The sequence below is a fragment of the Taurulus bubalis genome, assembly GCF_910589615.1.
Source record: "Taurulus bubalis genome assembly, chromosome: 4".
NCBI lineage: Eukaryota > Metazoa > Chordata > Actinopteri > Perciformes > Cottidae > Taurulus > Taurulus bubalis.
In genome coordinates, this window is record NC_136592.1 from 15,700,950 (window position 1) to 15,719,472 (window position 18,523).

Below are 18,523 nucleotides of genomic sequence, written 5' to 3' on the forward strand. Positions count from 1 at the left end.
CTAAAAAGTAACAATATCCAAGTTACTCAGGATAAAGTTGGCCCCACTCACTACCATCATTAGTGATGTATTAATTCAGTAAAGGAGAGTTTATGGAAATCGAATGATCTTATTGTGTTGCACATCAACATATGAAAGGCAGTAGCGTATTCCTGTCTAACAAATGATGCTCCAGTAGATTTGATCCATAAATAAAAACTGCCTCTAAATCTATAAGCAAATACACTTTTAAATGATCCCACCTAACATTATATATGCCTAAACATCCTCTTTCAACAACAAGGATGCTACCCTTATTATTAATTATCTGTCTTAAGGTCAACTGAGTTTCATACCAATTGTTCGTGACAATATTGAGTATTGTGGTTAATAAAAGTGAAGAGAAAGCATGAATCAATTACATTTGTTTGATTATTTCAAGCTCTCACTGTAAACATAATAATTTGCATCTAAAATGTTGTAACTGCATGACACCCTCTGATGCATGTCAGTTTCTACTGTCATCATTCCAATTCCATGGCAAATGTACACATTGGAGTTATAAGATAAACTTTTGATTTTAAACCGGTGTGAGTCAACTCATCTTCTTTATGACCGGTCTTTGCCCACTATATACACATTTTAAAATTGCTTGTTGCAGCGTTGAATTCATGCAGGGTGATGAGGGGAGTAAGAGGTTTTTCCTGGATCAAATGTCTTTACATTTGATGCAAGAGGACATCAGGCATCACACAATTCAATGAGACAGGACGAAAATGACCAGTAGAGGAAGGATGAAGCAGTGCAACACAGCTGTGACAGAAACAAAAACAACTGTCCATTGATTGTTTCAAATACACATATTTTACTAAAAATGTTGTTTACATTTTGACATTAACATGCATTTGAATTAGTCCCAAAGCCTTTATAGAATATCTAAAATCAGAAGGCTTGCTGTCCATGGGAAAACAAGACTAGTCTTTCTCTTTCCTGCTGAAGCTCTTCCCATTTCTTCATAAGCATTGTCTTTTCCTTCTGCACCTCTTCTCTCTGTTGACTCAAGTCTTTGGCTTCCTCCAGCTGTGCTGTCCTCAATGAGTCAATCTGCTCCCTCTCTGCAGCTGCCTCTCTGGCATTCACTCCACGCAGCTCCTGAAGCAGCTCCCTCTGATGCTCCAGATCCTGGAACTCCTCTGGCTGCGCTCTCCTCAGAGCTCCTATCAGCTTCCGCACTCTCCTGAACAGACGACGCTCTTCTCCGTCAGACGCTTTGAACAAGCCTGTCAGAAGCGGGAAAGAGAAGGTCCCATGGTTAGTGTCATTACAATCTTGAATACAGAATGCAAAAGTTAAAAAAAATAGATATTATTTAAATTTCATTCAATAAATTAATAGATGAATCCACTCAATTTATAAAAAGGGATTATGGTTGCTAAGATACCGAATTGCTTTCTTAAAATTACTAAGAAAATGACAACACAATTACTTAAATAATGTGCTGGACGTTGCGTTACCTTCCTATTACTTCTCTTCCAGTTGGACTATAAAGGCTGATGTTTCAAACTAAATGTTAATTTCATAAAAGCAGAGCTAGGTATCCAACTAACCGTGATACTTTTTGGTATCAACTAAAATGTCTTCATGCTGTCAAGTACAAAAAGCTGGCCCAAAATATGTGGTTCACATATCATCTTGTTTTTATTATTCTTTGCCCGATTTTAATCAACATTTTGTACAGTATTTTATCTAGGTCGGTGTTAAGACAATATTTAACATTTATCTTCTAATAAATGCAAAGGTTTTGTAAAAACAACATATTTATATGTCAATTATTTTCCGAAGTGTCTTTGGAAAAAAAAGAAATATATATATATATATATATATATATATATATATATATATATATATTTCTTTTTTCTCACTGTTGTTTGTATATATGTGTGTGTGTGTGTGTATGTATATATATATATATATATATATATATATATATATATAAATAAATAATAATATAAATATATAAAAAAATAATAAATATATATATATATATATATATATATATATATATATATATATATACATACACACACACACACACACACACATATATACAAACAACAGTGAGCTATAATACATTACCAGAAAACGGTCTCTGCTTCTCTGTCGCCCAAACGGTCTCTGGTAGCATCAATGTGTCATTAACATCTGAGCTCTGTGAGGAGTGGGGTGGTGGTGGGTACTGCTGATCTGCTGCTAGCTGAGAAAACACCTCCGGGTGTATCCTTGACAAGTGCCGGTGCAGGTTGCTGGTGCCGCCGCCTTCAAAGGACATTAACTTCATGCAAATGCTGCATCGAGCAGCAGCCAAACTGTCCAGTTGCTCGTAGTGCCTCCAAATCAAGCTGCGTTTACTCCGCCTACATTTCATAGGGAGGTCATCACTCGCCTGTTCATGTTTAATTTGTTCTGCTGGACCTCCTTGTGCACATTCCAGGGTGGCATTCACGGTAGACTTAGGGGTGTCGTAGTCTTCATCATCTGGAACCACTGCCATTAAATAAGAAGAAAACATCATTATGATTAGGTTTGCAACTAACAAATCAGTAATGATTAATAAGTTGATATAATTATTTAACATAACTAATGATTTGTTTAGTGCGATCAAAATTCTGCAGATATTGTACTGCAGTTAAGATTATATTCTTTCTAGGTTTATGTCACCCTTAACACCTGAGGTCTGTGAGGAGTGGGGTGGTGGTGGTGGGTGCTGCCGATCTGCTGCTAGCTGAGAAAACACCTCCGGGTGTTTACTTGACAAGTGCCTGTACAGGTTGCCAGTGCCGCAGCCTTCAAAGGGAAGTGACTTCATGCAAATGCTGCAGCGAGCAGAAGCCAAACCGTCCGGTTGCTCGTAGTGCCTCCAAATCAAGCTGCGTTTAGTTCGTTTGCGTTTTACAGGTCGATCATCACTCGCATCTTCCTGTTTTATTTGTTCTGCTGGACGTCCTTGCACATCTTCTGGGACGCCTTCCATAGCAGACTTAATACCAGCTTCATTCAACATGATGAAGGTGTCAGAACCTCTGTCATCCTTAGCCTCTTCCACTAAACAAGAGAAAAACAAAAGGAAAACTAACGACTAATTATTACACTTTGATGAATATTTTTAAATAATTGATTAATTGTTCAGTGTACAAAATGTCATAAAATTGGAAAAGCAAAACCAATTGGAAAAGCAGCACAGCAAGTATCTGCCATTTTTTTTACTAACAATTCATTTCAGTTTATACACATTACATTCATTTCAGCACTATTGTGATCACCTGTGGCTTTTTCTGGCTTCTTATCATTTCAAATGTGATAGAAAAAGATGACAGAGTAAAACGCTGTTTGCCTTTAGTGTACCAACAGTCTCCTTAGCTTTAGACAACAAGCCTTCTTGGTTAGGTATAGGAAGATCATATTTAGGGTTAAAATAAACCTGAAGGCAAACATCTCTCGTGACACTACGCCGTCGACGTCGCTGAAGATGCATCAGAGCCGGGAGGCGGCGATACATGAGCAGTAAAATGAACCATACCGACGCAGGCCCGTTCAATGTCCTTTCCTCTTCTTGGCTCTTACTGAAAGTTGTTTGTTTGTTTTGAAAAAAAACGCCAATCGGCGCTTCTTCCGCGGTCCCCTCTTCCTGGTTCATCGTCACCCAGCATTCACCGCTGCGGCCCAGATTAACATCACCTTCAGCCTCGCAGCCGTGGAAAGGACATATTGTGTAATTTACACTGCTCAGTAGTTACAAAATCACCGTCTTTTTAAAAAAAAAGAAGATAACTGTAAGGGTCTTCTTCTTCTTCTTCGGTGGTTTTTAACGGCAGCTTGCATCCTTTATGTTACTGTCACCTTCCGGTTCCCAACTCCTACACCTTCCCCATCAGTCCCTTTGCCCGCAAAAGCTTGGTCAAGCGCGTTCTTCCCCCGCTTACTTGATCCCCACTCCAGTACCTTAGCCAGGTTAAATAACAGGATCCGGTGGATTTATGCGGTTACTATGGAGCTAAATTCAGGTAGTATGTTTTGTCATTTTAAAAAAAAAATGTGAACCTGAAAAATCAAGTTTTATTGTTAAACTTTGAAAAATTATATATTTTTTCAGTTTTAGTAACAGATTTTATATTTTCAACTTTCACTTTTTTTCAGTAAGGGCGAGCTCCTCCTTGTGGCACCAGCACCCTGTGCCAAGCGCCAGCTGAGTGGCGAGTCTGTGACGTGTCTGCTGCGAGTCTCAGCCAGGCAGCGAGTTTGCAACCTGTTTGCAGCAACTCAACACTCAAGTGCCAGGACATGGCAAGTAAATGGCACTCGTCGAGAAGCTGACGAGCTGAGTGGGCGGAGCCACATTTAACAACAGGTCAGCTGCCATAAATCAGTTTTATGATCATAGAAAGGAGGAGCTGCGTTTTTCTTTTTCTTTTGTCAATGCCTAATGCCGTGTTCACACCAAAAGAGTTGCAAAATATTCACGTGAGTGTTATTGCTGTATAACACTGATGTACTATATTGAATATTGTTTTGCTACTACTACATTTCATTTCATAATATTACACTTATATACCATAATATGTATAATGTACCCACCTGATGTACACATATTTTTAAAACAGGGTTGTAGATTTGATACAGCGCTCTCAATTCATGCTCAATGTTGAGTTTAGATCTTTATTCTGTTTTGAGACGCATGCGCAAGCGTAACCTGTTAACGGCGTAACGTAAACATATCCATGAAAGTACAGACATTTCACGATGTATTTATTAATGAAGTTGTATGTCCGTGTACTTTGTACTTTTGTACTATGTAAAGTTATCATGTTCATGGGGAGTGGTCGTCCTGAAACCACAAGGTAGCCGGTTCATCCCTGCAATAGTTTCATGTTGAAGTGTCCTTGAGCAAGACACTGAAGCCCCAGTGCTTCAGAGCAGCACACTGCTCCTTAATTACTAAGGATGGGTAAAATGCAGAGAATAATAAAAGGCATTGATAAAGGATTATTGAATTTTTTTGTGCATGTGTAATCACCAGTAACATGGCACTTGCAATGGTTCGCTAAACAGCTAACAAATATATATAATATATATATATTTTGAATGTAATATCTGCAGCAATCAGGTCCAGTAATCCCCACACGAGTGTAGCATAATGCTCCCATGGAGAAATTATGACTCTGGAAATGAGGGACAAGGCATGATGTAACATATTTAAATATGCAGTTAATATGTTTGAAAAGGATTATTCAGGCTGATTATAGGTAAAGATTAGCATGCTGCTAGCTCAGTACAAAATATTAGATTATGTTAAAAACAACTATGTTCTATGGTTTCAATGCACAAAGACTTGGCAGTTAAGTGGCACTTTTGTCTTTACAAAATAAATAAACTGAAGTTGATCAATGACACTAAATTGTATTTATTTAAGGAAATATCTGTCAGGTGGATGAACAGTACAGTTTTGCAACTTAAACTTTAAACAAGATAAATATTACAACTGAAATCCACAGGATGAAAACAAAAACACTGAACAGAATAAAAGGAAGGGGAACTTTCTCCACACCAAGACATAAATAAATACAAAAAAGTCTTCCTTGCACCACACTGCATATTAAATATGTGCCATTTTATCAGTGCAAAAAAACAAAACAAGAGCAACAAGAAGGTGAAAACTTAGTTGGAATGCATTTTAATAGTGGTGGGTTATGGAACAACCTGCGGGCAAATGTGATGTGTTTTATAAAGACTCTTAATGTAAACTTGATTAATGTTGTTTGTAAAGCACTGTTGGGATAGCGTGAGGTAAGCGTGTAAAGTGAATGTATCCCTATTTGCAGATTCTGCGTAGGTCTATGAAGGGAACAGACCAATCAAATCAAAGCAACACACTGTTTCTGTCTTCACTTCCTGTCTCAGCAGTAGGAGCACCGAGACCCAACATTATTCAGGATATTCAGCAGAGCTGAGATGCAGTGAGTGACTACTAAAACAACCGCAAACTGTTTAACACTTCCTTCTCTTTGTCTGAGCAAATTAGTCCAGTGGTTCTACTCAATTAAAAGATCAGTAAGGTTTAAGGATAAACGGTGTATGAGGGTGGATTGAGTCTCCACTCTTGATTTTAAACATCTGCAATAACTTTAAATGCATAGATCGCATGAAACAAAACCTAAGTATAAAAACATATGAAATGACTTAAACAGATAATACATGTAAACAAACCTTTTAAACTAAATTTAGTTGTCAAATACTCTCAGAGTTTGCATCTAAAATGTCTGATAGTTTAACAATGCAAGGTCACTAATCTGTAATTTCTAGAACAAGTCTGTTTCTAGTCACGTAATATTTAATGCGATATTCCACCTCAAAATCTATAATTTGAGCATCAAATGCTCATCCTGTAAACGTCATGTGTAAACTTGACAGGTGGCTTCTAAAAGATGGTAGTTTCCTTCTTCAAAGTCAATTTCGGTGGTGACATAGATTACCATTGGGGAGTTTTCACAGTGGAAAACGGGTACCAAACCTTCCTCTGAATCCACTTCACCTTTGTCCTTCTATATGTTCCATTTGATTCAGCCAACGTTTTATATTATAAAAACATTGCGTCACTCTGATTAAAGCCCAGTAGTACATTTAGATGAAATAATGATTGAACATATGGATGACCTATGAGTGGTTTAAGGTTTAGATACTTTTTCCACTATGAAAACAAGTCACTACTGTTATACTGTAGCAGTCAAGAATTCCAGCTCATAGCTGTTTTGTCTGTGAAGAAGGAAATATCTCTCCAGCCGAATTAAAGATTTAAGATTTAAGAATCGGGCATTTTGAGGGGCAATGCTGCAAATTAGACTTTTTATTATTCAGTTTTCTACATAGCTTATTTTACTCAATCCCTGGTATCTTATGTATGCCATGTTGGGTCATAACATTAACACCTACAAGCCCCTCTTGAATCTTTGACTGGTTGCTTATTATCACACAGTACAAAAAATAAAAATAAAACAAAACTCTGCACAGCTCCATTATTCAGAAGTTTATAGAGGCTGAGCCCCAATGTAATATCATTTGAATTCTGCCAGTCGTGTTTTGTTAATCAAATAATCCTCATGCTTTGATATTTACATACATTCCCAAACTAAATGCTTCCTTTCAGAATAAGGTGCTATGTTGGGAATAAATGAACACCTATATCAAAATGTTATGTACAAAATAAAAGCAAATGTTTCCTTGGTTGAACTGTACACTTACAGTTGCCTTTTAATGAGCCACATTACTAAACCTTACTAAATGAATGGCTTGGCTCAACAATTGGTCTTCATGCCTTTGCACTAACTTCACAACTTTGTTTTGATTGTGTTAATGCCTATTCAACCATTTATTGGTGGTATTTGTAAACTCTGGCAAACACTTTAATCACTGACCACTTAGAACAAATTAAATATAAATAAACACCTTTTAAAGAGGAAATATTCACAAACGTTCTGGCATACCTCAGGAAGAGCTGTGCTCTTGTTTAATGTCAAAGATGAAGTATACGCTTATTTGATCTATCACTGATTATCAGTAAAAACCTGCATGTTTCTTAAAATACAGAACTGTATCCTGACGTGATAATGAAAGTGAGTAAAAGGGACAGCCATCCATTGAACGGTTGTTTTTTGACTGCCATGGAATTTTGCTCTTGGCCAATATTTGACATAGGTGTGGTGCCTTTCTGACAGGTGTCATACATCAACCTCATTTAGCAGGGAATTTGGAGTCATGACTCCATGACTTCAAGCTTCAGTGAGAACAACTGTGTCGACCGTTTGGCGAGGCAAAGGTAGATAAACGTGTAAATGGAAGCAGGTAGCTATTTATATATTTCTTTTGTTGGGAATCAGAATAATGGAGCTGTGGTAACAAACTTAGTGTACAAACAAATCATAACTGTGAGGGTACAAACATCCACTACACAGTCATGTTTTCTAAATTAAAGTATTCTGCTCAATATGTGACAGAATGTGAAAATTCAAAAAGTAGTCATGGGTAAGGTAAACTGAATCAAAGGAAAAACATTCAGAGCCCAGTTTTGTCAGACGCATGTAGAAGTTGCACTGGGTGTATAAATACTTAATAATATAATATTTAGTTCTTATTTCTCTGCAGAGCCTCACACAGGTTGTGATTTGGATCTGGCTCCTGACTCATGATCTCAACACACTCCCATTCTCCACTACAGCTGGACCGTTTCACAGCCTCGACCACCGTCTGCACATAGAGACCATCCTCAAATGTTGGTGCCATGGCAACCGGTCCTCGTGCCCATGACCTGCGCTCCTCGTGAGACTGAAAAGACTGTCTCAGTGCCTTAACCATGGCGCTCAGCCCCCGCAGGTGAGGCAGGGGCATCTCTTTCACCTCTGGTCCCACCCACCCACTGTCGCCGAGCAACAGCTCCTCACCTTTACTCCCATTGTGTTGACCATACAGCTCTGCGCCCCTGGCAACCAGTCTCCCAGTGGATCCAACTACCATAACCTCATGCACAAATGACCCTGGCATGTTGAAATTCAGGGTCACAGTGCAACATACGCCACCAGAGCTGGACCCAGTTCCACCCATCAACATTTGGAAGAAGCAGAAATCATCGCTGGTGACGCGGCGGATGCCTCGGATCAAACCATTTTGTTGTACAAAGGTCCGCAGTAAGCCATGAACACGATGGGCTCGAGCACCGGTTAAGTAACTTAAAAGGTCAATGATGGAAGAGCCGACAGTGTGCAGACCGCCTCCTCCCATCAGCTCCTCACATGTCCAGCCGTAAGACTGATCCAGGAGGCTGGGGCCATAGACTCGGACATCACACACCTGGATTTCTCCAACGTATCCCTCCGCCAGCAGCTGGCGCATTGCTACAAAAGCTGGCAGGAAGCGCAGGGTATTACCCATAATGCTGAGCAGCTGTGGGTAGTATCTGGCTGCAGTCACCATCTTGAATGAATCCACAGCAGTTGCAGCTTTCTCACACACAACATTCTTACCGATACCTGCAAAGAGAGAGGGAAAGGCAGATGTTATCATTCTCTAGATAAACTGAATTCAATATATAATCTATGCTTCAAATGTGTAAAGATTCTCTTGCTGAACAAAACGTGCAAGTATCATAAACGTTAGTTTGCCACAGAATTTTTTTTTTTGAGGGAACCACTGCAATGCTAACTTCTGGGTTGGCTGGGCGGAATATGTCATCCCTGCAGCACTCTATGACTGGGACATAAAGTGAAATGAAAATACTCACATGTCAAAGATACAATCTGGCAAATCTCCCACCCCCACATGAACACCTTTTAAGATATTTGGTTGTCTAAACAAAAACAACTGATTTCCTTCTTTGAAATAATCTTATCATGTTCACTCACTATGGCTCTTGATCTACCTTCAATTAGTAATTAAGCTTTACACACAATTTAGGTTTCACATTCAGTGAACCTAGCCTCCCTTTATATCAATCAGGGTAGACAAAGTTAAACAAAAACTTTGATTCAATGCCAATTTGTAAAACTGTTGATTAGAGTGCATTTGTTTTAGCTGGGTGTACCTTTTAAAATGGCAATGAAGTGTCTATTAAATATGATTTGAAGATGTAGGGCAGACTTTGTGCCTCAGTGCTTTGTGATAGCACATAAGGTGTGTGTATATGGTGATCGCCAGCCTCAGTTCCCCTTGGAAGTATTGCCGTGGATAAGTCCTTTGGCGGGGACACACTCAGGAAGTTGCAACTAAAACAGGAAGCTGAGGTCAACACTAAGGAATTCCATCAGATACAGTAAGTTAACTTTATAGATCTACTCTCCTCTGATAAGACAACGTGTTGATCATGTTTGTTTTAATGTGCTGGTAGCAAATGTGAACTGTGAGGACTTTCACGCTTTTGTCGGTACGGTTCGTTTTGTCTTTTTCCCCCCTCATTTGATTGATTTAAAAAAAAAAAGCTATGATCACTATTAATCACATCTCAATGATGAACCCAGAGAGGTTACATTTTCAGTACATGCATCCTTTGGGGAGTCCCTTTATTGCAGTCAAAATGTTCATATCTATTGCAGAGCTAACCTGCCACACCCAGGTCTGATCACATTAGCAGTTTGTGTAAATGGTAATATAGTGTCAGTGGAAACTGGGATGTAAGACTTGGCATATTGGAAGAAAACTTCCAAAATCTTATTTGAGTGTGATCAAGAAAGAAAAGAAAATGAATTGCAATGCTGTATGTTTCATGAATTATGATAGTGTGAATGTATGTAGGCTTAGCACAAATGTTAGGGTAAAAGTGCAAGTTATATACTTTAAACAAGACAGCATGACAAAAGTAAAAAAAAAAAATCTGCATTTTAGTAAAAGTGAATTTGTGTTTATGACCTCTTACCTAGTGCTTTGACAGCAATCTGTCTTGTCATTGAGGGTGGTATATAGATACAAACAAGGTCGACGTCTTGGTGCAGCAGGACGTCATCAGATCGGCTGGTATGAAATGGGATGTCAAGCTCTCTTGCCAAGCAGCACGCTTCCTCTTCACTTCGCCCCCAGAGTGCATGAACCTCAAAGCCTTCAGCTTTCAACAACGGGACAAGCACTCGAGCAGTGCTGCCCGTGCCAAATACACCGACTCCTGGCAACATGGCAGTGCCACTCACTGTGACCTTACGTGTTAACCATGGCTCACCTCACCAGCATCCCAAGATCCTAAAATTCCAGGAGAGCTTACTGTACCTGTAAAAGTATAAGAAAAGACCAATAACGCTATGTGACATTGACAACAATGAATATCACCCTTTTTTGTTCTAAATCATGTTGTTTTGATACAATAGTTGAACTTAAGGTGAGCAATAATGACCATGCATGTAAACATTCATTGTTCATTCAGCTAAAGCAGGTACATTCAGAAAATCCCTTTACTGTAATACAGGATTCAGGAACAGACCATAAGGCTAATCTATATCAAAATGTTACAATAAACCAAACCACAGACAATAATTTGTCTGATAGGACAACATATATATCTAGTGACTGTATCAACAAACAGGACCAACATGTCTGTTAGAGGTCTAGACCAGTTTTTCTTATCAGTAATCTCCGACAGCTACTTACACTGTGTCCTGCTGCATAGTTAACATGCCATTCCTCATATGTTCCACACCCACCGAAAGTCAACGTCACCTTTACCTCTGTAGCAATATATGTCTGTCTGTTTGTCCTCATACAGGTCATCTGTTATGGACCTGCGACTGCTGTGGATTTCATTCGTGCATGTACTTGCTGTTAACGGGTTTGAGTGGTGGGGCACCTGCCCACAGTCGTATCTATGGGAGGGTGGAGGTAGGAGCTGACAAGAGCTCACAGTCTGCCTCACTTGTCTCCCTGTAGCCGTACAATATAAGATCTCGCTTTGCCACTTTGCACCACCACAGACATCCATTTCCCAGGCTGACAGCAGATGAAGCGTTCTTCTGAGACACAGACCCCGCTGGACGTCACCTAGCCGCGCTGTGCTGCTGTCGGCTGGTCAGATAACAAAGCCACCATCGCTGCAGTCATGATCCATAGTCAGAGGGTCCCAGCCGTATTTTAACGATAACACAAACTTGCGAAAAGTGGCCACAAATGTAACTAATATGAGCGGATAATGCTCCGGGTAGCCCAGGTCCACACACACTAATAAGCTAGTTAGACGACTCATAACATTAGCTAGCACGTTCAGCTAGCCGGGCCAGGCGTCCGCAAAGTAGACTCAAACAGTCCCCGATTAACGGAGCTACTTTACATAGTTATTACCCAAAGTAAATCAATCTGATGGTATTTAACTGTGGTGTGTACAACAACTCGTATTTAAATGGAACGTTATCTACCTGCTGTATTCACCAGGACATTGTCAGCAGCGGCTGAAGGTGTTCCGTCGTGTGCTGCCCAGTTGCTAATGGTAACTTCAGTAGCAACGGCAGAGGGATCGTGTGGAGGGACTGACACACTACAAGAGTAAAGATGGGTCACTAAAGGAGAATACACGAAAGTGTAGACAGCGGACCGTGTGGAGGGACAGAGACACTACAAGAGTAAAGATGGGTCACTAGAGGAAAATACACGAAAGTGTAGACAGCGGACCGTGTGTAGGGACAGAGACATTACAAGAGTAAAGATGGACCACTAGAGGAGAATACAGGAAAGGGTAGACAGCGGACCGTGTGGACAGACAGAGACACTACAAGAGCATAGATGGTTCGCCAGAATCAGAATCAGAATCAGAAACCGTTTATTGCCAGGAATGTTTGCACAAACGAGGAATTTAGTTAGGCGGAAGGTGCATACATTAGACCAGTGTTTTTCAACCTTTTTTGAGCCGCGGCACATTTTCTTCAATAAAAAAAATCCCGCGGCACACCAACAACTAAAAAAGTTACAAAATGCCACATTGTAGCATAATACAGCATATATGGTAGATAATTATTGCGCTACCTACTGGCATGGAAGAGTATTTAATTACTAGGCCAGCGACTATATTGCAGGCTCAGACGGTCAACAATGGAAAATGATTTGCGGAAACTAAATAATATTTTTTGGGGCTGAATAAGTAAAATTGGACATTTTACCACGGCACACCTGACTATCTCTCATGGCACACTGGTGTGCCACGGCACAGTGGTTGAAAATCACTGCATTAGACATTAGACGAGACAAACAACAATCAACGACAGCAACAGTGCAATGATGTCTAAATCAGTGCTCAGACAACAGATAACATTAATGTAAGTGTATGTTAAAGTGACGTGTGTGTTTAAGTTAAAGTTAAAGTTAAGTGTATGTGGCATGTTAAAGTGACTTGTGTGTTTAAGTTAAAGTTAAAGTTAAGTGTATGTGGCATGAGTGTTTAAATATGAATTGTGCAGTGGAGTGACCGGTAGTAGGAGAGAAAGGAATAAAAATAAATATAAATGGTCCGAAAAAATGGTCCTAGAATAGTCCTGTGATAGAGTCAGTCAGTGGGGAACCCGGGCTCTATTGATGAGCCCGACTGCCGACGGGAAGAAACTGTTAGTGTGGCGTGAGGTCTTAGTCCTGATGCGGAGAATAAAGGAAAGGGTACACAAGCTGGACTCGATGTATGGCGTTGCCCCAACGAATGTAAATAACAGCCACAAATTAAGTTGTTTTTTTTAGATGAAATTTAAATATCTAAAATATGAAACTACAGATGTGTCCGCTAATATGCAGAGAAGTGTTTGACATGTGGATTATATCCAGATGTGTCTGACAGATGCAGTAATAGTTGTATGTGGATGATGGGAAAGATGACATCCAAACCAGTACATCTTGAGATTTGGGCCTTTTTGTGGTTGTTACCAGGTTCAATCACAAAGGAGGAGTCTACAAGGCCATCAGGTGGATAACCACATGCAGACAAGCATGATTTTAATGTTCTGTTTCAGATGGCAAAATTGGAAAAGCACTGGAAGGAAACCGATTCCAAATTGGGTGGAATTTAAATTAAACAAGAGCTTGTATTTCCTTTCAGTATTAACATTCTGTCAAATGGGATATGGACTCATTTTATCCTCCATGGATGCTTGATATAATATTATAAGATACTACTTTTAGGCCTAACATTTACTGAAAATTGCTTTGCTTTGCAGTCTACATGCATGTGGTGGAGGAAATTATTTTAGAACTATTATAAAATTGGCTGCATTCAGTTTTTGTATGATATTGAACACTTCTAATTTGGGTTTATGTGTGTTCCGTATGAGGATGTGGATATTTACCAGCTTCATTAACATGATTCAGTATGGTAGCCATCTTTGAAAACTGACTCAATGTTTGTTTTTAGGTTTAGTTTGTGGTGTGTTAAAGGAGCCCAGTCTGATACTTGGGCTACTGAAGTGTTTTCCCTCTTGTTCGATCTGACTGACACGCTCTTGTTGTGCCTCAATTCCTTGCGTTCACTTTGATCAGATAAATCATCCACGGACATGTGATGTATGAGATAGTTTTATTCTCTTCGGCCGTGGTATAACATACACCCTTGATGTCAACAATTAACGCTAGGTTGTTCAAAGCATAACAGTCCTACCGCGAAAGCGGTTAAAACCCTTTGTCCTTTCCGGGGTCCAACACCTGCCGTCAATAATGCTCTAATTGGCTATAAAGAGTAGACAAGCCCAGGACCACCGAACAGCGCCACCCAGTGTACATATATAGTAACATAGTTTCATCACCACATTTGGCTCTTACTACTTCTACAAGTTACGTTTTAATATGACATTGCTATGACTTAAAAATACATTTTAACAGGCCTATTATGGTTTATGTGGAATGAATTGTGCGGTAAATTACACACTGACTGACAGGTGTCTATCAATGTGTAGGACGTAGCCCTATTAGGCTATATTTCATGAGTATTTACTCACTCTATTTCAGAAAATAACTACAAGGTGTGTTTGTGTGTGCTTCACACATGTCATGCTGATCACTTTGGTTTTCAATTCCCTGGTCTCAGAGCATACCAATTATACATTGATTAACACTATTGGAGTTACACAACTGTAGTGCTCATTTGCATAAAGTATGTTTTGTAAGCATATATATATATATATATATATATATATATATATATATATATATATATATATATATATATATACATATATATATATATATATATATATATATATATATATATATATATATATATATATATACTTTATTAATCCCCAAGGGGAAATTTGTTGTCATAGTAGCGCCTTACAACTTGAAGATACAAATAAACACACAAGATAAAACATATAAAGAAGCAACAGGGATGAAAGAAAATTAAATTAAATTAAAATAAAGTAATATATATATATATATATATATATATATATATATATATATATATGTACATATATAAATATACACAATAAAATAGAATACAACTAACTGGAATGAAATATATTTACAGCTGCAGAGTATATTCATTAATTAATCAAATTCAATGTAAACAATAGATAGTGCAAAATGTAAAGTATGTATGTAAAGTGTAATAAGCATACACGTGTACAGTGATAATTAATCCACAGAGGATCTAGCAAGCGGTGACTTGTTGTAAAGTCGCATTGCCGTAGGCAGGAATGTTCTCCTGTAACGGTCCTTGTTGCAGCGGAGCGTGAGGAATCTCTTGGAGAAAGTGCTCCGATGACCCTGCAGTAGGTGGTGGAGAGGGTGGTCCGGGTTGTCCAATATGGACAAAAGTTTCTTCAGTGTCCTCCTCTCCACCACCTGTTCCAGATACTCCAGTTTATTTTGTTGAAAACAGTTTGCTTAAATTTTTAAGTTGTTTCTTTTGATAATATCCTTTGACATTTGGCAATAAGATCTGAAGCTAAATTAACTTCCTTAAACTGTTTTCTGTACCATAAAAAGATCTACCTGACTTAAAACTTCTCAAATTCCATCAAAGGATGTATCTCTGGGTCAGACTGTAATCTGCCCCTACTGAAAATTGCTTTGCTTTGCAGTCTACATGCATGTGGTGGAGGAAATTATTTTAGAACTATTATAAAATTGGCTGCATTCAGTTTTTGTATGATATTGAACACTTCTAATTTGGGTTTATGTGTGTTCCGTATGAGGATGTGGATATTTACCAGCTTCATTAACATTCTGGAAAGCTTCATGGTCCACCTTCAGGGTTTTTACTTAACCCTAATTAGACCTCTATTAGGCTATTACGCTAGTTAATGGAGTTTGTTTACATCATGGTAGTTCCCCAAACATATTTTTTTTGTTCAACTTTATTGAACTGACCCAGTGAGACCAAGATATTTTCCAATATTGCCCTTTATGCATAAATACATTAATTGTATGATCACAAAACAAATAAGAAAATAAAACATCAACCACTAATAGTCATATCATAAATACAATGATTTAAAATCAGAAAACAATACAAAAACTGCAACCATCATCAATAATCAATTGTAACAAATCAACAATTACACATTCAAACTAAAATGTATTATCACTATTTAAAGCATTCACATACCTTGACATGAAATATATTTAACATATAATTTAATTTTCTTAAAGAAACTATGGCATTCAAATTGATGGTCTCTTGAATTAGGCTTGTCAAGCGCACTAATTAAACAAATGGGAGCAAAAGTTGCCTTCTCTTAGCGGCCAGGGACGAACAGCCCATAAAGGGATCACCAGAAGTAAAGTGCTGAGTGATACACTGTGTCAAACCGTTTATAATCTCCAATGTAAGCAACATCTTTCTATGAGTGTTCTCTAACTTTACCTGACTAACGCTTTAATAAGCCAGTGTAATTGAAAACATCTGTGTGGGTGTGCAGAACCTGAATAAACTGTTATGTTATGCACGGAAAATGGTATCTGCACAAATAAAAGCAGACAATTAAAGTATTTTCCTCAGAAACATGATCACTCAGAAATGTTTTAATTTGTTTATATGTGCTTGTGTTTTAATTAATGAATGAACTAAGAGAGAATGATTTCCCACAAAGTGACTGACCAGCGACTGACCAGCAGGGGCGCTAGTTTACTGACGGACCTGGACAGGAAGCGCAAGGCATTATGGGACTTTTAGTTCTCAGTGGAGGACGGCGGGCTTGATAACACCGCGAAGAACAAACCGAGACATTTACCACCGAAAATAAAATATCAGCCTCGAATTCAGCATAAGTAAGAGCTCTGCATGCGTCGAATCCGGATAAATGAAGGTGGATTCAATCGTCGCACGAAGAAAAGCGGCTCTCTTTTGGTAAAAAATAAATAAACAGGAAGTTGTTAGCGTTGTGGGACGTGTAGTTCCGCTTGTAGGCCACTGAGCTGGATAACAACGCATAGAATAAAGAAACAACAATAAAATAACCTAAACTTAATTGGAAGACCGTGCGTTTGGCCTCGGTGTTGAAGTAAACATGCCCGGGTTCACGTGCTGTGTCCCTGGGTGCTACAACAACTCGCACCGGGACCGGGACCTGCGCTTCTACACGTTTCCTAAAGACACCACGCTGAGGGAGCTGTGGCTGAGGAACATCTCCCGGGCCGGGGTCAGCGGCTGCTTCAGCACCTTCCAACCCACCACGGGACACCGAGTCTGCAGTGTGCATTTCGCCGGCGGGAGGAAGACCTACACCATCCGAGTCCCGTCCCTCTTCCCGCTGCGCGGCGTCAATGAGCGCAGGAGTCGGCGCGGCAGAGGCAGGAAAGTGTCCGCGGCGGTTCCTGCGCCCGCCGCTGCAGCCACCTCCGGGGTTGTGCTCAGCAATGTCCTGGGCAGCACGGCGGAAGGAGCCGAGGGCAACGCTGGCGGCGAGGCGAGCGATGACAGCATCACCGTGGTTCAGATCGGCCAGAACGGGGAGTACCTGGGCACGGCGCGGCTGCCCGCGCAGTCGGAGGGGACGTGTTACACCGCGGGCAGCGCCGACGAGCTGACCGCCGACGACTCCTCGGTGGACACCGCGTCCACCGCCGCGCACCAGCCGGCCGTGCAGTACGTCAGTGTGACCAGCAGCCCGCTGGACCACTCGTACTCTCTGACCACCGGCACCACGTCGACCGAGCTGCTGCGGAAGCTGAACGAGCAGCGGGACATCATCGCTCTGATGGAGGTGAAGATGAAGGAGATGAAGGCGTCCATCCGCCAGCTGCGGGTGACCGAGGCCAAGCTGCAGGAGGAGGTGCGGGAGCGGGACCGGCTGCTGTACGGAAACTCTGTGGCTTTTAGCGTCCGGAAGAAAATCTGATGGGTGGACATCAACGGAGACGATCCGTTACAGAGACTCAGACTAACGGAGAGGACACCTAGGGGTTTTGAAGGCAGCAGAGCCAGACCTATTTTGTATAAACCCACGAGCGATGACAATGCATTTTCCACAAGTGGAGCTGATTTGTTGTTGGCCTGTGGTAAAGAGAAAGTTGGCTGGCTAGTTTATGTAGCTTAGGCGATAATAACAACATCGTTGGTAACTAGGATCATGCACAGTCCCATATTCACATACAGCTAAACCAAGAATGCATTTTGTTCATTTAACCAAGACTCACAATTTAGGCAGGCTAACACACAAAATAATAACAGGACTGATGAGGAATATGCTCAAAACTGCCTCGTTGCATAGAAAGTGTTGTCTTTAAGATTGATCTTATAATATGTCTAGTTCCTTGCTTGTGAATTTAATTTAGGATGCTGTTGCAAGACACGCCTCACTGTAGATTTGCAGAGGTAAAGCTTGCCAAGATGAAGCATCGAAAGGATTTCTTGTGAACATGAACACTATTCTTGGTCAATGAAACAACTTTATCTGAGTTGCCTTTAAAGATACCTTAAGTTGCTGTCCTTTTTTATTTTTGTGGTGAAAGACATTTGATCAACAGCAAATGGAATGAAAGGAATTCCTTAAAACTTGAAGGGGCACTCAAAAGATGTAATCTTATCAAAATGTGTTTCTTGATGACA

At 39.9% G+C, this 18,523-nt stretch overlaps 3 protein-coding genes across 3 annotated transcripts; 1 reads left to right on the forward strand and 2 right to left on the reverse strand.

Moving 5' to 3' along the window:
- Positions 1-836: 836 nt before the first annotated feature.
- LOC306735218 (uncharacterized protein) lies at positions 837-3,031 on the reverse strand. Its single transcript, XM_079216669.1, has 3 exons — positions 2,707-3,031; positions 2,116-2,523; positions 837-1,259 (listed from the first exon to the last, which is right to left on the reverse strand). The coding sequence occupies exons 1-3, from the start codon at positions 3,008-3,010 to the stop codon at positions 922-924; spliced, it is 1,050 nt and encodes a 349-aa protein (XP_079072795.1). The 5' UTR covers positions 3,011-3,031; the 3' UTR covers positions 837-921.
- Positions 3,032-8,151: 5,120 nt separating this feature from the next.
- On the reverse strand, positions 8,152-10,685 carry gfod2 (glucose-fructose oxidoreductase domain containing 2; the record flags this gene model as incomplete). The annotated part of the gene is made up of 2 exons (XM_079217589.1): positions 8,152-9,053; positions 10,433-10,685. 2 exons carry the CDS (start codon positions 10,683-10,685, stop codon positions 8,152-8,154), a joined length of 1,155 nt encoding a protein of 384 aa, XP_079073715.1.
- A 6,284-nt stretch (positions 10,686-16,969) lies between these two features.
- On the forward strand, positions 16,970-17,813 carry thap11 (THAP domain containing 11; the record flags this gene model as incomplete). The annotated part of the gene is made up of 1 exon (XM_079216954.1): positions 16,970-17,813. The coding sequence occupies exon 1, from the start codon at positions 16,983-16,985 to the stop codon at positions 17,811-17,813; it is 831 nt and encodes a 276-aa protein (XP_079073080.1). The 5' UTR covers positions 16,970-16,982.
- Between the last annotated feature and the right edge of the window lie 710 nt (positions 17,814-18,523).

Bases quoted from the DNA above. Each gene is read 5' to 3' on its own strand.
- LOC306735218 (XM_079216669.1), bottom strand. From the start codon at position 3,010: ATGGAAGGCGTCCCAGAAGATGTGCAAGGACGTCCAGCAGAACAAATA. The intron at 2,524-2,706 runs GTGTTAAGGGTG...ATTTAATGGCAG, and splicing joins CCACTCCTCACAGACCTCAG to TGGTTCCAGATGATGAAGAC. The intron at 1,260-2,115 runs GTAATGTATTAT...CGCTTCTGACAG, and splicing joins GAAGCAGAGACCGTTTTCTG to GCTTGTTCAAAGCGTCTGAC.